At 34.5% G+C, this 23449-nt stretch overlaps 1 protein-coding gene across 11 annotated transcripts in view; it reads right to left on the bottom strand.

The window, feature by feature from the left end:
* LOC123691363 (ecdysone receptor) overlaps positions 1–23449 on the bottom strand; it is a 152088-nt gene that overhangs the window by 16905 nt on the left and 111734 nt on the right. For 5 of the 11 annotated variants that reach the window (XM_045635705.1, XM_045635707.1, XM_045635706.1 and 2 more), the window contains exon 1: positions 7393–8090. The exons of the other annotated variants lie outside the window; for them this stretch is intronic. In XM_045635705.1, the coding sequence (XP_045491661.1) occupies positions 7393–7708 (316 nt within the window). In that variant the 5' untranslated portion in view covers positions 7709–8090. Of the gene's footprint in view, positions 1–7392; positions 8091–23449 lie in introns of those variants that run through there. 11 annotated transcript variants of the gene reach the window in all.

The following is a 23449-nucleotide window of genomic DNA, read 5'->3' as shown; positions in this document are numbered from 1 at the left end:
TGTTCGTATGATATATACAGCAGTTCAACACACGATAAGGTGAATGCCAATGCGCCATGCAGCGATGCACAACGATCAAGGCCAGGCGAACTAAATTATCAATCTGTTTTAAATGCATTGAACTAAAATCACACAATTACACTGACTCTATTTTTGTTCGTTACATAAATTTGTATTATAATATATTTGATTAAAATATATAACGAGTAAGAATTATAAGCATTATATTCATGAATGTAATAACTAAGATAACATATTGTATGGTAATTAATCCACTGCTATAGAAATAAATGGTCTAGTCAATGTTTTAATCAAGTGTTTGAATTCTAGACATATTTTTATATCTAAATATGTATCAACTTCAAAATAAAAGTCCCGCTAAATTGTGATTTATTCGAGTATTTAAATTTTAAATGAATACGAAATAATGAAAAGTCACGGACAATAAGTTGAGAATTCTTGTTGACGGAACATTTTTGCCAAATATTTTCTTTGATCTTTAATGAATGTTTGCTTCATTACCACGTCTGTAGAGTAGGAAGATGTTTTAAAACATGAGATAAAATCACAAGGTGACGCTGTTCATGATGATTTATGGAGTGCGTGATAAAGTTTTATATTTTGATTGGTGTGTAAATTGAAATATTTAAACGACTCGCACACTATCGTGCGATGGTCTATACTCTATCTATAAATAATCAAAACTCAGTATGAATAATTCACAAGCACTTTGAATTCTGACATTTGTTAATTGAAATATTTTATAATTTTATCCGCCCGTTCCGTTTTATTTTACGTAAAACAAGGCTTATAAAAGCAATACCACCCACTGGAAACATGTTCTGGGATACATTCCCCAGCTTAAGATCTCAGGACACAATAAAGTGTAAGGACATTTGTGTGGGGGTAGCAACAATGTAGATACAGGAGTTGATACCATACATTTCTTATATAATATAGACATTCATATTAAATCCAGACAAAGTCGTTACGAATCAAGACCTATTCAACTTGTACTCATGAAAAGATTGCTTCGTAATTTAGTATCAAATTATTGCCTAGAAAATGGAATTCTTAGAATACCAGTCTTAATACTATTTTCAGAAAGTCCTTGGATTGAAATGTCGGTCTAAAATTATCAGTTATCTTATAATTTTCACACTAACATTGTTGTGGGCGAGGCTAAATGAATAAAGGTTTATTATATATCGATGTACACCGGGAAGTACGTGAGCTGCCTCTGCTATATTGTTCAGGTAGGTGTATTTCCTTTTCGATTGTTCTTTCCTAGTGACATAATTCACGTTCATGTGATATTGTCTGAATATGCCTTGCTTAATTTAATTTGATAAATGGACGTGTTATATAAAAATATAAACGGTATCGAATTATAACAGAGGCAAAAAATCAAAGCTGTCAATCGAATGGTTTTTCCACGTGTAACTATTATACATATGTATGTTGCTTTGAAAGTTGGATTTATTGCAAAATGTCGGCGAATTGATAACATAAATTTTGGATTTAATGTTATCTTAAACTAGATTCAAAGGAAATACGCCTATTAATCAAAGTATAATTTCGTCAGACATGTAATTTATAACAAACCAAGCGGTAACAGGTTTGTCTTGTCCCGACAATACGTGCGACTTCCAATAAAAGGAACCGGTCAACACTTTATATGATCACGATATCCTTAACTTAGTTGTGTTTAGCAATGAGATACTCTTGTAATATCTTTACTACATTAGCCAGTCCGTTATGATTATTGGACTCAGATCAAAGATTTGATTTTGGGCATAACGTTACTAATAACAAAGCCCGCTTTGTGAATGTAAGCGCTCTCGAGCAATGTAACAGATACTCACGAAGAGATAAATAAAACCATTATATGACGTGCACGGAAATCGTCTTGCTTTTTTGCTTTTAGACATAACTACGTATCGAGTTTAAAAGCAAAAATTCGAAGAATAATCAAAACCTCATTACGCGGCCGCGGGCACAATCTGAATCACATACCTACCTAAGTTTAGTGAGAAGTTCGTGACGCGGATTCAAGTCACGTCACAAGCTGGTAAGCAAATAAATTTGAAGAACAAATAATTTTCCGTGAAAAACATTTAGATTTTTTTCTTCACGGAGAGCAAATGACAGAACGACAGCATGAGTTTCATCACGCGCCACCTACCTTAAAAATATACATTTGGTTACAGGGAAAAATACGTGTAGTAGATTTTTACGTGATTTATATACATAAATTATCAGAAAGTTGTTAGAGCAGAGATTAACGATTATCACGATTCTATCTGTTTTTGTTAGAAGAAATTGAAACCCCAGTGATTCCTATCAAGATAGAGGCATCTCACAGTTACGAAGACTGGCTCGAGGGAGATAATAGAACTAACAAGCGACGCGATGGCAGCGCGCGCGCAACCGAGCGAGACGAGCGCTCGACCGCACATCCGCCGAAGCCTTCCTAGACCATTTTAGCTATGAAATTATCTTTTGGAACCTTCATATTACGTTCAAGTCTTTAGACAAAGCCTCTGAAGTCGTAAAAGTAACGTTTTCAAAGCCATGCCACATTTACAATACGATTTTAATGTAGTGTATTTAAGGGCTAATAATACGAACAATATTTTCAATAGAAATTACTTGTTTTCGCTTTTTAATAAACGTGAACAAATAATGTAAATTACATATTGTTGTATATACGCTATTACTTTGTGTTTCCCTTTAGTGTTTTAAGTGTCAACTGGTAATGAAATAAGTTAAGATTCAGAAACAAGTGTTTTTAAGCAAGCTGCAATGTCGTTGAACTCGACCGAGCAGAAAATTTTTCTATTGTGTAAAGTTAAATTAAAAGACAATGACTAAACTATTTAAATAATAATTGGCAGTGTTTGTTCGAAATTAGTAGTGGGTTTATTTCGTCAGGATTTTGCTGAATATTGATTGACACTGTTACTGACGTGTGTTGTGCAGACTTAGAAAGGGGTCATAGCTATTAGATTATGCAGTCAAAGGGTTGCAGAATCACGCCACTATTATAAAATTTGTTCCCTTCTGCGCTTCAAACGACAGCTGCTTGTGGGGATCGGATTAAGTAATATTATTCTAACACTAAACGTCCATAATCACAACTTTGTAGAGTTGCTCAGATTTATATGTTAATTCAAAAACAACTTCATTTAGCGGCAGTTTTGACAATGAATCTTATTATCGTTTTGAATATGTCGATGGAAATGTTATTGCTATTACATAATATGTTTTATTTAAAACAGATGAAGTCATAAGCTATCTACTCTCTACACTGACTGAGGTCGGCGACCTCTTTGATTAAGGAATCATCAATCATGACTCTTGTACCTACATACAAGAGGATATCGCATTTCACACTATTGAAATATTCTCGGATATCTAATATGCTGCCTTTTATGTAGTAGCTGGAAAATAATATTCCATTAAGCCCACGTCACAGCCATTTATTACTACTGCTTCGGTGAACGAATTTTCAGGAAATCGAATTGTGAGTCGCTGTTCGATCGAAGCGCGATTCAAATCCATTTTCGAACAATCAACTAATCGACTGAAGGACCTTCGCAGCGGTCCGTAACCCTGTCGTTGCGGCAAACAGACTGTTCAGCGCTAGAAACAAATAATTTCCGGCTATACGTAATGTTATTGCAGAGTAATTAATGCATGATGTTAGCCGGTGCCACTATTTATAAATCGACGTGTCAAAAAACCGCGGTGACCTTGGCGCCCCCACGCGGACGCGCTCATACGTTCACCTCAGGTGGGGCCCGTGGGGAAGGAAAATAGCCCTACAAACATTTCCCTGTGGTACGCAAACACATTCTCAAGATAAACATTGCCGCCCTAAGGAAACATTTCATTGTGCAATTACTATTATGCATTCCAATTTCCAAATAATAATTATCTTCCTCAGAAGTAGAGATATCAAACGACAATGAATTTTTAATAAGCATGATTAAATGTGCTATCTAAGGTTATTCATAAATGTAATAAGAGAATAATAATTGTACCCGCATGTTTGTGTCGCTAGGCAATAGTTATCTGTGATAGTTTTAATTCTCATGACTTAAACTTTTATTGATGTATTTAGACGACGGCTGATGCGGGTTACTTTAATTAAGTGGGGGATAATCCCATAGTTATTGCGTTTAGTATTTTTATTTCTATTTACTTGATTAATTAATTATCAAGAAATTAGATTTATTAATAATATTATGTAGGTATTAACTATAATGTATTAATGAGTTGCAATTTTCAATGTTTAGTAATTTATTAGACACAGTCGGTTAACTCAATATTTTGGTATTACATCCGAGGCCGGGTTGAGTGGTACTACTATTTTAAAGGTATTTTATCTTTAGATAACTTAAATTATCCCCGTTTTAAATATATAATATAATAAATAATAAATGACTTGAGTTTATTTTCTGATAACATAAAATAACGTTAATTACTTTAATACCGTTATCGAGTTAAGAAAATCTTAACTCGAAACTTTTTTGGTTCAAAAGAAACTGTAATCCATCATAGTTATACGCGACAAGTTCGAGAACTTACTGAAATATAGAAATTATACGCATTATTTGGAGGTCAGTGACTTACTACATAATTTTAAATGCTAAATTTTTTACTTGAAACGCAAGTGATTTTGACAATGTGTCGGTTAATTAATTCGCGTTGTCTGTTGATAAACGAATTGAACTATTTTGCGCTTACGTCTTATGACGTGTTTTTGATGAAGCCTGAACATGAATTTTGTTTTTGTTAAAGAATAAACTTTTAAATTTGCCATTTAGCAACAATATGATCCATTAGCAAATTGCTAGAACATTACGTTGCATAATATATTGTAAAGAAACTGATCGTTTCTGTGAATATTCAAATGATGATTAAAATAAAAGCCTTTCGTTATATAAAACTATAAAAGAATGAATATACTCATATCTAGTTTAATAATAATAAACATTAAACACTTTTTAATTCTCAAACATAATAAACCTTTAAAACGTTTCGTTTAGTAAGAGATAGGTGGTACACTTATAGCGATATTATGTAATAGGTATTTTTGTTATAAATTATAATAACTATTGATTGACACTAAAAATTGTGAAGATAAAAAGTTCATGCCAGCGAAATTTTAACTTTTTAGCAAGCCAAGAGTAAATCGGCGAACATATTTCCAGTGGAACTTGCAGAAATTGTTTAAAGCATTTTCTGTGCAATTTATTTTCTTAAACTGCGCCGAGACTGGCCTTTGCAATCGGAATGAATGTGAATTGAACGACTTTATTTTTGTAACATTGCCATTATACATAGATGGCTGTATACATATATCATGGACATACGTGCCTTGTCAGGCGATGCGATTCACCATCGAAGTGGTCTCTAAACCGGTCAAACGAGCCAGCCTCTTCGACGAAACCCACTGCATCCACTTTTAAATTGTTTATAACTATGTGTATTACTTTATTTATCGTATGAAAGGAGTCGATTTAGAATATTATAACATATTAAAATATAATATTAGATATTCCATTTATAAATTGGGATCGACATTTTATGGTGATTGGTGACTCGTGGTTTGAGATTTTTTTATATTATGAAGAATAACTAGAAGACATAAAGTTTCCAATAACAGATGTTAAATTGCCTTTGCCGAACATTTCCTATTATATTAGCGACGTGTATGGAAGCATTTCACATTCTTTAATCTAAATATAGAAAATTCTTCGTTCATGACGAGTCAACAGTTGATGCTAATAGGAGGGAGAGTCCCTCATCCCGAGCACCCCTCATACCTCCCTCGAGAATTGATGATAGATTAAGTATTGTACCATTCTGGCAACAAAATGGTGTTCCTTTGATACAGCCGAATATAGTCTTGTGAGCTGCGACGTTCTACTGGACGCTCCTTTAATGTAATTTGGAAACACGTTTGTGATTTTTCTCGAAATTCAGATAATGTTGTGCAATCTTCTATACTGGATTCAGGTGTTTTCGAATGGTGAAAGATTAGAATTTTATACATAATAAGAATAATCTCAATAATGTACATACAGTACAGAAGGATTTCATTTACAAGCGAAGTCAAAATATAAATTACCTAACAGCAAAAGCCACTGTATTATGTTTGCGAGTTCACTAGACATGATTATACCTCATTTTGCTTTTCTAACTATAGCTTACGATTCTAGTTTCTGATGAGATTTGAGTAGTAACTTGTAATTATGGCAATTTCTTATGCTTAGCTACATAATTTCTAAAGGCACTTTCTCCTATACATTTTTCATCTAAAACTTTCGGATAAGCTTTTGCAGTGTAAAATACACATAAACGCAGTAACACTTATGCACGAGTAATAAAAGGTGTAAAACTATTGAAAATAATTACTAATTAGTAAAGTCTTTCGCATGTCAGGTAATTCAGCCATGAATTAACTAAATTAACATTACAGTATCTTGCTACAAAATTAAAACCATGTGGGGAGTATGTAAACAAGTAAGGTATGAATGATAAACCTCAATTAGGTACATATCGTATTTTAATTGAACCGGCTTAGTGTTTATCGTTCACAACTTAGGTATTTGAATGCCGACGGTTTTCTGTTTCCGGAACACGGGCTGTGGATGTATTAAATTTTCCATGGTAACCTTGAACGTGTCGCGATAACAATTACTCATACAGTGTTCCTCCTACCTATTTAGCGGCCACAAACCAAACAAGCAACTTTGTTTACTAAGAATAACAACGTACACCATCACACCTACAATTCCCCAAGCTCTCGTCGCTCTATGTCTTTAACTGACTTGAGTAATATGGGCAGGTAAACATGGGTGGCGTATTTTTAACCATAGGTCGCCCACGGACAATCTATTCTGTCATTACTAAGATTAGTCACCAATCACCATACTGTACTCTCAACTTAATGGCGTGTGGTCCATAAATTATAATAACGCATGGTGCAATATGCGTTGTTCAATGTCTGATGAAAATAAATGTTCTAATACTACTGTATTTACTTTATTATAGTAATATACTTATCACTATAATAAAATGTTAAATAGATTTTAAGGTTCCGATAAAAAAATGTTCATACCTAATAATAATTATTGAAAATAGGTAAGTGGTCTAGGTCAAAGTGGCAAATGTAGGTAAACAAAACGTTTGTATTATGAGCATTGTGCGCAGAGACATCGGCCTGTGTCGCCCGGTCAAGGTATCCAGGCCAAAGGTCGATGACAGCATCGCACCGCCTCGGCCGCAGATCGGCACCGGCACATCGCCGACCGCCAAAATTTTATGTAAACATTAATTGTATATTCAGCAGCAATTTACCAGAAAGTTCCGAAAACTAACCTGATGAAATAGATTCGTTTTCCGATTTAGGCGTCGTGGGTGGCATCGGCAGCGGCATAGACGGCAAGGGCTGCGTGGGCGGCTGCTGCTGCTGCATCGTGCACGAATGTGTGCTGAGCAGCGACTGGGTAGTGTTGTAACTGATGCCATCATCGTAGCCCCAAAGCTCGAGCCCATACTCGGGCGAGGCTAGCGATTCCGGCGACATAACCATAGCCGGAGGAAATCCCAAAGCAGATGAGGAAGTCACTTCTGATGAGCTCTCCTCGAGCATACGCAACGGGAACCCTCCGTTGTTGGACCAGCGGCGTCTCATGTCGACGAGCGCGTCAAACGCTCCCGTGTTCACGATCGCCGACGGACATTATCCCTTCGTCCAACACTTCACTTTTGGTCGCACTGAACTATCAAAACGCTATAATAACATCCACTAATGTAACCGCGCGGCGTCGAGACCGAAACAAATCCTATTTCACCGTCGATCGTCTCTACTTCCACTCCAATAAGACAGAAAGTCTCATGCGTATCGAGTTTTTGTCATCGCTACAATAGGAAATGCATTATGCAGGGAGGAAAGTCACACGAGTTTGTCTAGATAAAATGCAGAACCGGAGAAGTTACCGCGTACGTTAAAATACAAACACAAACACGTTACGCGCGCGCGACCGTCGTCAACGAAGTACGTAGAGCGAGCGAACAACGACACGGCCGCTCTCACTATACTCACTGCCACGGTCGAGCGTGACGTCACACCGCCGCTCGCACCCCGCAAACACCCCGCATGCCTCCGAGTCGCGCAGCCGTGGCACAGAAAATCAAATAGGTGACAATGTAAAAGCACTTTATCAAAACTTTTTGTTTTAAACAAATTGTTTTCAAAGTATCACGAGTTCGTTTGCAATGTTATCATTGCATAGGTATTTTCTTAGTAGCTAGCTAGGTACGGTTAAATAAAAGTGTCTGATTTAAACTTATTAATTAGGTATATCATTAATTCAATATTGGTAGAGTCAAGTTCAAATTTCAAAATAAATTTTAACTACTTACCTGCCTACCTATTATTGAATGATTTTCGATAAGCGACTATCAAGAAAATTTAATAAAATACTTATCACTTTAAATACCGTAAATATAAATTATTGATGTACACGTACCTACCTATACATAATAATTAATAATTATATTTAAATAGGTACGATTCCACATTAGGTTCTTATAATTCGATTGGTAAGAAACATGCTAAAAACGTAATTTTTCATAGGTATATAGATTTGAAGATCAAGGCCCGAATGTTAACTCTATATTTGAATAAAATAAATGTTTTATTTATTTTATTACCTTTTCTGTATATGTTTGATTGGATTAATCTAATATTCAATGAATTTTCTATCGTGTACCTGATCTGCGTTACTAGTTCACCTAAATTAAATTCAGGTTATCAAACCAACCTTATTCGAGTAGGTTCGTATGAATGATGTTATCAAGAGTGATTATCAGGAGAATATATTGTTGTTAATCAGTTCTAGTCATCTGAATCACGTTCGCAGCGGGTTTTATAATTTTTAACCGACTCCCAAAAACAAAAGGAGATTTTATACTCAAAGTCATGTATATTTTTGATGGAATGTTATACATAATATAGAGGTTATATATAAATATTTATAATCAAGTTCAAACCAACGATTTGATAACTCTGTATGACGTGAGAATGATGTTCGGTGACAAATTGTTAGTTCGTCATAATCACGTGTTCGCAGGGTAATTGACCTGCTGTGTTTTGGAAGTATCATCTTGGCTAATTTGATTCTTATATCATGATTTGTATAATTTAGTAAGCGAATTGGATAACATAGAGATAAAAGTGTAAAACTTTATTGTTATCACTACATAGTATAAAACAAAGTCGCTTTCTCTGTCCCTATGTCCCTATATCCCTATGTCCTTTTGTTATTTGTATGCTTAATACTTTAAAACTACGCAACGGATTTTGATGCGGTTTTTTTTAATAGATAGAATGATTCAAGAGGAAGGTTTTAGTATATAATTTATTAGGTTTTAGACAAAGCCGGCGAAGCCGCGGGCGGTAATGCTAGTGTAAATATAAATTAAGCCGTAGACGTAATAAATATAAAATAATAGAGCAATAGTTATATTATATATAAATCTTAAACTATTAAACCTACCTAATTAATTACTCGCTATTGTGTGGGTGCAACTTTAATTACGGTAGATAGCAACTAATAATATTTCCAAACGTACTTATGAAAATAAAAAGCTTTTTACAAGGAGGTACACTTGTTTGAACATCGTATAACAACGTGACTCTACGACCTATAAGTAAACAATAATAATTGAAATCAGTGACTCGAACCGTCTCATTTCTTGAACAGGGCAAAGTACATTTTTTGTCACCGCCTCTATAGTACAGAGCTACAGAGTACAGACAATGTTTGTACAGTCGTGATGTTACTCAGTCATGCGTGCACAAAGTGCTCGATTGCTTCTCCCCCCACCCCGCCTCGACCACTTAAAGTCATCACGTTATTGAAGTCATCGCGATTGTTTAGTCAATGACATTATTTATACAATTTCATACTTTTAGTAACTCATATTTATAGCGCACTTGCACTGTTTCAGATTAAAATCTATTGCTGTAGAGTGTAGTGGATGTGGATGAGGAAAACTTGAAACAATTGAATGTGAAGAATTAAATCACATGCATTTATAGTTTAGAACTATTGTAAATACTTAGTTACTAGGCAAAACGTGGATTGGTATTGCATTGTTAGGGGATTAAATTAATGTAGAACCACGAATTATTTTGAAAAATAAAATAATAGTAATAGGTAATTCATGTAACATTTTAATGTTACATGGTATTTATACCTGCATGATGCGTATAAAAGAGTCTGGTAATTTATCCTGCTTACCTGAAACAATAAAAGATTTTGTTAATAATAAGAGCATAATAAAGAAGAAGCATGTGAAAGAAAATTGTAGAGATTTTTCAATGTATCTAGGTAGAGACGCTTTCATCGAGTATACATCTTTATAAGCCTATTAGATTAATTTTCTTCGTTTTTCCCTGGTATATTTCATGACGGATATGGTATGACATTTCAGAACAAAAAAAAGAACGACAAAAATGTGATTTATCGAGCGAATCTGTAAAGAATCGCTATGACTAGCTTTCTGAGCAGAGTTCTCTTAAAGTTACACGGCTATTTTTAGCAAGTGCACGACTGGTTTAAGTCTTTCTCGTATTATGTATCATTCGAAGTTGGACGGGTTATTATCGTTGTCGTGTTGTTACTAGCGATGCAGGCGAATAAAAAGTGGACGTGGCGGAATGGTCTGCTGAAGCGCAATTAAGACCAAGGTCTCCGGGTTATCAAACCCGTGTCGGCGACTCGCAGTGCCGCGCCTCGCTGCCGTCGCAAAAAATGTAGCGAATAATGAAGTCGATGGTATTAAAAGATAATAGCAGACTTAACACGCCGGCTGCATAACCTTTAATACCCACACATGCATCGGTGCTGGTCATTTGTTACGTTCAATGGCAGCGTAATGAGAAAACCGAGCGTGCTGAACTGACCAGTGACAAATTAGGTTTTCTCTCACTTAGCGTTCTAATAACTGTACATTGTAAAGATGATTTAGTTGCATTTGTAGTTTGAAATGCTCGTTCGATGATAGATCCTGGAAAGACGGAATTTAAACGACCTAAAGCAGAACTTATAGTTTTGGCTGGGAGCCATTGAGTACAGGAGGAAGTCAAGGCTAAAGAGCATCTTTTGAATACGCAATGGTAATCCTGTTCGTTGACTTCTATGCACTTGACAATCACTGATGTCAGTCGCGAATGTGACCGTTCTATTCAGTCACACGGGCGATTATGTAATGTTTAGGCATGATGTTACGATGTTAGATGAACGTAGGCTTTTAGTGAACAGCTTAACACCCGTATTCACAAACGTTACTGTGAGGTCTCATAGTAGGCATGGACGCATAGGGGTAGCAAAATCATTTCACAAACAATACTTAAGTGGTGAAGCGCACTATGCGCTCGATAAACTGAACGCACAGCTAAGCAACTTCGTTAGCTACTTTAGACAACGCATAGTAGACCAAAAACAGGCCACGTGTACAAAACGTGTGAAGTTATATTTTTTTGTCGTCTTAATTTGTTGTTACTTTCGAGTTTCGACCTCAAAAGTCAAAATGGATTATAGCAGTGAAGAAGAATTCGTAATTATATTAAAGATAGGATATTTGAACAAAGGACAATTAAAACAAGAAAAGTGGTACGGGACTTTCAAGATCCTTATTTGATTACTATAGTTCGGAAGAGTTTAGAAAACGTTATAGATTTTTGAAAGATGTTGTTTATATATATATATGGCTGTGAGTTGAAGGCAACAGTCAAGTCCTCCCAAGCTTGCTTTTTAAATTCAATATTTTTTGAATTAGTTCGCTTGTCTTCAATAATGGGTCGGTCTCGTACTAGAGCCACGATTAGTTCCCTTTCCGACGTGGTGAATGGTATTTTCTTAGAACTGGAATAGAATTATTATGTACTCATATTGTTTTATACGTCACTCAAAATTTTCGTTTAAGTTTTCCTTAGTTTGCCAGTCAATATGCCATATCAAACCAAGTTAAAATTACATACATAATAGCAAAGTAATAACATTACAATGTTTAAACTTAGGTAATTTGTGAAGATAGTAAAACAAAATTTCTCTGACCACATTGCGTCCGTAACGGTATTTTTTTTATTTCCAGTCACGTGCAAATGAACAATGTTTCTAAACAAACGGTTCGAATTGATTGTCATTGTCATTTACTCCTGTCAAACTCTACCATGAACTTAGCAATACAAATGGACCAATCACATGTCGCCATTTTACGCAGTGCGTTTGCTTTGGCAAGCATTACTTAAGTTTTGTCTATGAATAGAAAGGCTCGATGAATGGAACGCACTGAGAAGTGTTACCCTTGGCACAGTGTTGATGCTTTACTTAGGGAAGTACTGTTTGTGAATACGGGTGTTAGTTTTACTTTCGCCTGCAAGCGCATCGACTTATACTCTACTAGCAAACAATATTTGCCGTATTTCAGTCTCAGAGCTCTAGGAATATGAGCTCTGTTTCGGGTAAAGTAAAGTCCATTCTTGTATCACGAACTGGGGTAGTCAGTCCGTTACAGGTTCGTGTTTCATACCGTATGATTTACGTGATATAACTATTGAGTCCGCGTTCGCAATGATATTGCACTGGGCAATCAAGGTTTCGCCGCGGGTTAATACTATATTCTAGGCCTTGGGAAAATATAGAATCGTTGTCTTGCTTATTTGTTTCTGTTTCTTCATATATATGAGTATTTCATAAGTCTTTCGCTTCTCTGCAGAGTACTTCATTCCACTAAAAATTATAATATATTATGAGATTTGTCACTTTTTTAGATATTAATCACGAAACATGTCAAAAAATATAGTAATTGGTCATGTTTTATGAGTGTATTTACGAGTGTTCCTGCGAAAGCGAGTTATTTTTGTATGACAACGATGCGAAGATGCGATGTTTGTTTTTGGTTACATGTTTACTTTTGGACTTTATTGAGCGCCTGTAAAAACAGACGTGCTGCAGGAATCCGGAAATTAAGAGAAAATGTAATAAACAATTATATGCGTGAAAAAAAATACTTAATATATTGGATGTACTTCTAGCATATGAATGAAGAATTCAAAATTGATTTTCTATTGGATAAATGCACAGGAGAAACAATCTGTAAAAATAATTTAAACACAAATGAAATAACAGCTTTTTCAGCTCTAAAATATATTTGCACGGATGAAATAAATCCATTTTCTACTATTCAAATTGTATTCACTAGACTCAAATAGGTCAAAGCAATACATTGATGCGTCGACCGTTGTGCGGCGCGCGTGAGTGACATACAGATGGATAAAATGCATCGGTTGCGTAATGCATTGTCCTCACTGTAGGGTAACGATGACACAACTACATGTTACTGTAATTGGGACACTTTGTTACTATGCAGTTTCATTCGCCATTCAAACTATTTTCCCATTTAGCAAAGTTTGCTCTTGTGCCTCCAAAAGATGAAGCCTTAAATTTAACGTATGTAATTATACTTCAAATTCAAGTTATAAGTCATCCTTATTTATAGTCCTAAACAAAACAACACTGTAATAAAACGCTACTGGTTTGACAAGTTCTTAGTAATTTACAAAGGGCAAAGAAATCCAGTAGAGTTTTTTGTTTTATTTTATCAGAAATTCCGACAAAGAATGCACGCAACGTTACAAAAACTTTTAGCTAAATTTATGCAATATGTATTAATTACTGCAAAACAACACTCTTTCTTTCTTAAATTACAATAAAAATGTTCTAAAGTATAATATTTTATATTAAAATATCCATTTAATTTCAGTTTTCTATTTGTTTCTAAGCAAAGTTAAAACTAATAATAACGTTAATCAAAGAGTTGATCGCACTCTAATTTATTAAGAGAAGATTACAAAACTAAAACATTCAAATACGAAATTCGTGTAGGAGTGAAGCAATTTTTCAATATCAAGGCGGAACAATACGTAGATAAACAATTTTTTTTCTAAAAGCTTAAAATGGTGTATCTATTTATTTCTCTGGCATGGTCCGTGTCCGCTGTCACAGAAGCCGTTGACTCCAGCTCGGAAGAAAATTTTGCCAAAAGATAAGATCTGCAGTTTTTTATAGAAAAAGATTGACAGCCTGTGTCGTCTCCCACAACATTTGCCAATTTCGCAATTAGACAAAATAATGATGTATATTTATTTTAAATAAAACATGTGGGCTTTAACGAGATCATAGTTTTAATTTAGAACGAAAATTCGGCGTCCAGATGGTATACAATTGGCATGTGATAAATGAAGTCATATTTGAGTCTCGGAACATAAATCATTCATAGTCGTTATCTAAGAACAATAAGTTAATGTAACCTGCAAATGCATAGTGTGCAAGGTCTAATTCGCAAGTGCAGAATAATTGCATGCCAAGTTGAACATTATGTCAGACCGCTGGGAGGCACATTAGTAGTGGGATAAATTGAAGATAATTCTATCTAATTGCCAGTTATGGTCAAGGCTAATAAGCACCAATATGGTGTATCGAAGGTCTAGTCTAGTCTTGAATTGACATAAACATAACTATGACATATTGACTATTCGTAATCACAAAGTATCATTTCGAGACGGAGCTCATAAAAATAATATAAATCACAGTTTCCTTATGACTTGCAATATGAAGACTGTTCGCTGGAATTTATTCCAGCGCCTAATGCACATAAAATTTGCACTTAACATTGAATTGCTCGAGATTTTATTTGCACAATAATTGAACGCGATGAGCATGACACATGTGCTAATACGACGTTGCCTTGAAAATTATTTTAAAAATCGCCTGAATTGGTACTTACCTTCCTTCGTCGTGTAGTCATCAAATATTTATTATACACTGGCTGATGCTACTAGTGCGAATTCCGCATAACCTATTAAGGAGACTGCCAACAACGGTTTCTCCGTTCTCGACTGACACCTACGAACGTGTGTCCTAGTTGCAGTGCTGGACAATTGCCAAGGCTCTAGGCTGGGTTTTAGACCTTTCCACATCCAGTTAATTTACCTTACAACAATAATAAAGCGTTTTAAAAAAGTAAGCTTTATGAAGCTAAGGATATTATAACCGAGCAAAATCATGAAACAAAAGCGATGCCTCGAATAGGTTTGTGACTTGACGCTACCTTAGGACGCAGTGTAAAAATAGCTCCATGTAAATACATAGATCGTATTACTTAGACCGGCGAAGCAAGACGAACGCCTCGCAGGTCACGGGCACGTCTTAGTATATTGAATTTATAGCGTCGTAACTCGTAGCTGTGATCGCACTGAGAGTAACAAAACCGGCTGTATTGGCGTCTCGGCCATTGTTCACGCTAGGAATAAAAGTCGCTTTGGTGCAAGCTCACATTGCCAATAAGAGCACTTGTATAAACTACCAACACGAGTATAATGCGAGAATTTTACTACCACCTCTCGTAAAACTATTCCGACTTGCCATTTCCTACTGTAGGCAGGAATGAAGTTTCAAATTTCAATTTTATAAATAGTCCTCTGAAAGGAATTCTACAGATTAGCAACGGTAATGTAGAACTAGTTGAATGAATCAGTTTAAGTTCGAAAAGGACATTGTAAATCTGAAAGTATCATCAACTTTGGGAAATTTGCTTTGAATAACTTTAAAATTTAAATTAAACCTATAATTGAACTCTCGAATAAATACAATATCTACCTGTAATGGGCAACGAGTTCAATTTATATTGTTCACCGTTTAATGACGTGTAATTACTTATTATTAAAATGGCATGGATAATCTTGTAATTTAATTGGATATAGCATTAACGTACCCCGACGCCGCTGTCCGTAGCGAGGTTTTATTCTGCCCTTTAATCAAGTCTTGTAAATCATTTCCGACAATCGATCCCATCACATTGTATCAAGATATAAATGATGACCGTGAAATAAATCTCTTGGTTTCGTTTTTCGATTGCAGATAACTTGCAACAAGACCTTCATTAAATTTTGCTTCTGTAATGCTAATCGATTTAATAAATTAACATGTGGTTACGGTTACAGGACACCTGGTAATGATAGAACGTGTTTTAACTAATGTTCGTCAACTCTCGGTTCTAGCAGAGGTATTTTTATCGACTTGCTTGAATATGCTTGACATTTCAACGGTCCCTATACTGTAATTGCATCTGCTGTTTTTTATCCTTGCAGGTTCACCTCTGCTCTATCAATTTAAAAGTTATCGCCATTAACTGACATGTGCTCATAGATTACGCATAACTGGCTGTAACGGTTATTTTTAATTATATCTAGAAAACATATTATAGTGCTGATCCTGTCTTACAAAAAAACAAGTGAATAAATGACAGTTTTTAAATCAATTCAGCGTGTTTCTTTTCTGAGAGATACAGACTTTTTTAATTTTAAGACTATCAAGCTAAAACCGTTTATTGTTGGCAGTGTTTAGAAAATAGATCACATTCCCGGTTAGTCGGAAGTGATTAAGCCTCGACATCTATCAATCAACCAACCAGTTCTATATTTTGTTGGTCGCTGTTCTCCAATATCTATTTCTTGTTGTTTTATTGTATTTCCGCGACTGTAAATCTATTTTATGCGGTCGTTTGAGCAGTTTCGCAAAAGTTATTTAGTCTTAATATTCTCACAGTAATTTAGGTCCAGAGCCGGTTTGAACGTTTTTTTACCAATAAGTCCTATTGCACTAAAATGCTCGTAAAGTAAGTTATTTCGAGCATATTGTGCACCATTACATTGTAACAGAATGGTTTGACCTTACTTTGTAGTGCACGGTGAAATATCGTTTTTAACTAGAGCCGAAGAGAACATTAACGTTATCTTTGGAATGCATGACAGCACGTATGGCACACAATGTAGGCGCTACATAGTCCTGCACACAGTACAGTGCACATCGATGAACTGCCCTTGAAATACGATAACGCAGTGTTCGTCGTGAGTCGAGCGTTGCGTAATACATACCGAGACGAAGTTTTTAATCTCGGATAAAATGCGTGAAAGATCGGGGCTTGATGAGCCATAGTCACGACAGGTACAGACGTGTCTCCAACCAAAAAAAAAAATATAATAATTCCAAAACCAATATTCAGATCAGCGATAATACTCCATTATCTGATTTGAGTACTTATTTTTGCAACTAATCCTGAATTTCATTAAATCTCTCCAATGCATCTTCTAATTATTATTTTTTAGTTTTTACATAATGTATTTATTCTTGGTCATTCAATTGCGAGAATCATTAATATAATTTAGTTGTTCAGTGAAACAATTGCAACACCACGAATTTTGCTTACACAACACAACAATTCATAATTGCTGTGTAAGGATTATGAAAGCATTTGATGTGTACAGAAACGGTTGACGGTACAATTGGGAGTTTGGAAGCAGGTCATCAAATCAGGGCACACTCCAGCATAGCCTTGACCTGGCCGACCGCGCCTGACTCACAGCGTGTGCATCCACTGCAACGTGCGTCACTTGCTCCTATTTATATTTACTTGCTATTATATAATAAACATCTCTTCTCGTATATTAACGTTTAATTTGACTATGAGAATTGTTAGAAGTTATCTCTTGTTGTCCATAAAATGCACTTCTTAGAAATATGCTTTTTTATTTAAAAGATCTTATCTAATGAATAACAAGAAGACAAAGTAATGTTGAAATGAAAAAAATATGCAACTCATTCGAATTGAAGAGGGATTGCATTTATTTTCTCATAGTTTCAACTGCTGTAATTGGTTCAGAAGTGTGTTAGTAAAAGAGCATCCTCCAGGACATGCAAGTGGGTCGCCGAACGGGGACAAGGCTGCAGATAGCATATTATTCTATCAAGTCGTTACGCGCCCCGCTATTTGTAGAGCTATCCGCTTTATTAATTCCAAAGGGAATTAAACTCACTCCCGCTGATTCACATGTAGGTACTAGAGTGGTACTATTGCATAAAGGCAAGCTTGGCATTTCCAAAAAATTACGGACATCTTAGCTACAATCCTGTCTAGACATCTTGAGTAAACATTTTAAGATAAATCTTTACCGTCGCGTTTCCTCGATGCATCATAAAGCCTGTAACCCTAAAGTTATCGCGTTTATCTCGGAGGTCAACCTTGAGCTTTGTCGGCGACATATTTACCGAGTGAAGTCGACGGAAAAATATGTTTCTGACGACACGAGCGCTTACAATGATAAATTTATAATTTGGTAAATTTATATTGACCTGTTTCTTCCGTATCCACGAATCACGAGGTCGTCATACGTTTATCAGTGGCGACCTTTATAAAATGAAAACAATGCATTCGCTGTTATCATTCGGCCTTCCAGTTTTAGGTTGTTGGATTAACCGCCGGTGATCCGCTTATCAAGTGTGAAGATTTTGCATTGATTTACAATGCAGATATTAAACATTTTTGAAACGATCCGTGAAAATTTGGAGCAAATTACACATTTAAAAGGACATCTAAATGAATATCCTTGAGTGTGTTTATCGAGTATCTTCAAATAAATTTGCAATTAAGAAGACATTGTAGCTCCCCAGCATGTGTTGTAACAAAAAAGGAACGCACGTTTAGTTCATCCGCTTTATATTAAGGAAGTGTCTAACATACGTGTCTGTGTTTGGAATATTTCACACATGTAATAACAGCCACAATTAGGTGTAACATGTGGTCTAGTGTTATTAAAGCAATATAAAAATCGTGCAAATTATAACGAACTAATGTATTTCCTTAAATTATTCTATGATTTATGAAGGTTAATGAATTACGTTTTTAGATTGGTGAATAATGATTTAATTTATCCACTTTTAGGTAGGTATCTACTTTAATTTTGTATTATAAATTAATGTTGATTTCCTTTTTAAAATCGTTTGAACTCTATTTTGGATATACACAATTTTCATAAATTTAAAATTCAAATATCTAGATTGAAATAGTTTTCAAATTGTCCCCATTTGGCTTTTTCCTCATTTCTATTTTTGTCTTAAAATTAAGCAAAAATTATAAGTATTTTATTTTACTTCGTTGATCTCAAATTCTAAAGGAAGCTTCAGCGACCAGTATTCAATAATAATACAAAAACAGTTTCATCGATTCTTAAATCACTACATAGTATAAAACAAAGTCGCTTTCTCTGTCCCTATGTCCCTTTGTATGCTTAAATCTTTAAAACTACGCAACGGATTTTGATGCGGTTTTTTTTAATAGATAGAGTGATTCAAGAGGAAGGTTTTAGTATATAATTTATTAGGTTTTAGACAAAGCGGGCGAAGCCGCGTAAGCTAGTATTTAATAACTTATAAGAGCATTGTGGTTTAACGTCCCCATCATTCCAACCAACAATTCGATTCACGTGCAAAGTTGCCATTGCAACAACGAAGCTTCTAGTGCCTCGCTAGAACAACACGTAGTTAGAATACCGTTCAACTGAACTAACATGAACTACGCGAATGGCGTTTGATAGCTGTCTGCATTGTAGGGCAACCTTGTATTATCACCGCCCTTGGTCCACTTACCGCTATCTCGAGCACATCGGTGGAATCAGATAAACGCTCTCAATTTCACACTGCCCTGTTCTGTTGCTAATAAATTTATACATTTCAAAGCTTCGAAGTATAGCTATAGTATAGCTTTGCTACGTGCACACAAACTTTATCAAGTTTGAGCGTTGAAACGATACGGTAAAAAGAACCTTATAGTCCAAATTTATAATGTTGTTTATTTTTAAATATAGTTGATTAGCTCTTTACTATTTAATAATTTTAAAATATAATTTGTTTTGCATATTTTCCTAAAATTTCGTATTCAATAGATGATGTTCGATTTGAATAAGGTATGTAAGTATAAAGATAATTTATTCACTGGTTATAATGCGAAATCAAAACGTTACACCTCAGATTAATAGAAGCATATATTAATCTCACGAAGCATCCCACTCATTTACAACAATAACAACCGAAATTGGAGACGCCCGCACGACTCAGATCACGTGTTATTTACCACAAATTAAAGTCCGCAACTTAAGAATAATACCACATAATCAATATTGTCTCATCACAAAAAGTGATGTACGTGATTTAATTTATTCTGATGGAGTTTTTTCGGCTTTCGATCGGCGTAAGATACGTCTAACGTCACTCCCAAAACTCGCGCCTAGCAAAAAACTGCATACAATGAGTCGCTAGCCGCAAAACAAATTGGGTAGTGAGGCTGTGGGCGATTAGAGGTTTTTACTTAAAATTCACAATGACAAAATATTAATTATAGCATTGTGCTATATTTCCGCTACAAGAGAATTAAAAACCCATTAGGTATCTTGCTCTTTGTCTCAAAATAATATCAGGATATGAGTTTCATGATTGAAATTATTCGCTACATTGCACGATAAAAATACATCACATACGTAAGGAAAAAAAATCATTATCATTTAATTTCTTATCTTTTTTTTTTCATATTATTAGTAAGTGTAAGTAAGATCATTCACTATGTCATACGCACTAATTTTGCTTAAGAAATTAATCTCCGAAGGAAAAAACGGGTATAATGCTTGAATTGAAATTAAAATTAGAACAGCGATTATACACTAAACTCTTCATACAGAATAACAACTGTATTCTTATGCAAAGGTCATAGCATGCAAGTAACAATGCGACACCTGCGCCGCCCCTACCACCTGTATGGAATTCATAATAGCATGGACGTCTATTACAACGTCGCGTATCAATTTTACTATTTACTCATTACTTCTGAACATTTTTCATGTTAAAAATGTTTGTTACACATTAACTTTAATATTTAACTGCGCAAATGCCACCAAGGTTATGTCCCTTTAAATTGGTACGAGCTTAATCTTCAATCTATTCTAAGCAATCGAACATACGAATTTAAATACTTTTGTCATGATAATCTGTTGATTACTTTTACTCCAAGGACCTGTATTGAATATGTTTTTGATTATTGAAAGACATATATCACAGCGCGTTCTATCCAATAAAAATCAACAAGAACGTACCTATGCTGTATAATAAAAAAGTTATGAATAAATTATGATTTACGTCACAATGATCCGAAACAACCTTATATTCGTTTACATTGTAACATGTTCGTGGGTATTACACTTGTGTGTGAATACATCCAGGGATATTAATGTAGGTACATGACATTCATTTTATTTGCAAACCGATTAACGGTCAGCCCCTAGACAGAGGAACCGAGGTGCCGTTAAAATATTTTAATTTTTTCCTTGTTTTGCGCTACTTATTTCAAAATAACGACAAAATATAATATTATTGTAGCCACGCCAACTTATCGCACATCATTATTATACGTGCTATTAGATAAAAAAATTACTTATTGTGAATGAATAACATCATACATATTTGTAATGAATTTTGAAGTAATGTATATTTATTTGGTTTTATTATAAAGTTAGCGTAAGTATGACCGACAATACTGACATTAAAAACCGTTTCCAAATGAGATTTAATCTATAAGTAAGAAACTACTAAATTCTCGTTACCTCTTTCAATTAAGATCAAATACTCATGATTATACGAACAACACACCACATAGTGGATTCTATAAGTCAGTTTAAAGACTTTTCTTTTTAAAACATAAAAAACGTTCCCAAGAAAACAAAACGAGTTGCGGTCAGTTGGAATATTTTAAATGATCTCAGAGGACCTGTCCTACAACAGGTTGATGCACTTTGTCTCGAACAAATGCTGATAATGAACGACTTTATTTAATGCACACCTTTAACATTCAATATTTATAATTAAATTTTTATAGCCATAATAATATGAAGGATCGTAATTCAAACATATTTTATCTTATACTCAATGTCAATAGAATATTCGTATCGTTTCGTGTTTATTACATTATTCAAAAAAATAGACTTCGACATAATATCTTTCTTTTTTGGTACAAGATAGAGGAAGGAAAGTAAACTGCAAGATATCTATATGGCCTTAAAATATGGCTTGATTGTGTGTAAATTGCATGCTTAAAAGGTTGTGGCGATTTATGACAAGATGTTTTCACGCAGCATCCCTTTTTTGTAAATTAGTTATTCGATTGGCCGATAATATTGCATATAAAAAACTGTATTAGAAAAAATGAAGAAGCACCAGGTATATTAATAAGTAGTATTATTAGGTAGTAACTAAAGAAGGTTACATTTGAGCCTCGTTTGTCACCAGTACTTTTTCTTTCATTAAAAATTAGCATACATTTTTTCCTACCTAATTTGTACTTCCAGAAATTTTTTTAATAAGCTTTAAAATTTCAAGTAAAAATTATTATGAGAAAAAATGTTCTTAAAGAGTTCATTAGCATGTTCGTTTAGTGAGTCACGCGGACTAGATGACTTCAGGTAACTACGTAATAGAAGGCTATTTGTGATTAGAACGTTCATTCTAATTAAATGCTCAGATTTTATTATCTCAGTGACAGGAATTCATAAATTTCAAACAAAAACGTCCTTGATTTGGCAGTATCAAATACAAAGGAACATACTCTAGGTCTAGGAGTTGATCATTTACTATAGATATAAATTAAAAAAAACTGTTATGCTTGTTTCAACAAAATAGGAAAATGAAATAGGTACATAAGCTTCATTCATTCGCACATAAAGGCACGACGATTTTAAATAAAACTGAGTTCATGGTTTAAAAAATTCTTTGTACTAAAAATTAAAACATCAGATGCCGTGACTATTAATCTTGGCTGAAAAAACTGAGATTGTGCAAGTATACGCCATGACCTAGTACCACGGTTTCGTCTCGGTCCACCGAGGCACGTGGTAGACTTTACCTTATTTTTTGATGTAGCCTGCTTCTAAAGATAGATTTTTATACAGTGAAATTGTTTAGCGCCCCTTTGTTTTTTATGCAGCTCGTGCACAAGCAAAGCCGTGCATTTATTATGGGAAGTATAGTTGTATCTTCAACATGTAGAGTCTCGACAAGTTATGATTTCTAGAAAAGTTCTTTTAAAAAAGTCGATTTAAAAAAAATGTTTGTTTTTAATAATATGTGGGTTCGACTTATTTACCTTTCCAAGTTCTCTAAATTTGTAATAATTTCATCTTATTTCTATCATTACAAGTAATAATAAAAAGATATTTGTTTGGATATTTTTTAAACTAATAAGTACCTACAAAAATCGTGATCATGTATAAAAGCGATGAACAGAAAAAAACAATCATGTAATTTTTTTTTAGTATTTTTTATTGACTTCATAATTAATTTATATCTTCGTTCTTCTGTTATGATAAATGATATATTATGTTCATGATATTTTTTTGCATTGATCCACAAATATATTATGTAGAATGAGGTCAGATACACAAAACGGTTATAAAAATATAATCTGTTCTTATCAGCCAGTACCTACT

Source organism: Colias croceus, chromosome 4 (genome assembly GCF_905220415.1).
Source record: "Colias croceus chromosome 4, ilColCroc2.1".
NCBI lineage: Eukaryota > Metazoa > Arthropoda > Insecta > Lepidoptera > Pieridae > Colias > Colias croceus.
This window is presented reverse-complemented; position numbering and strand designations above follow the sequence as displayed.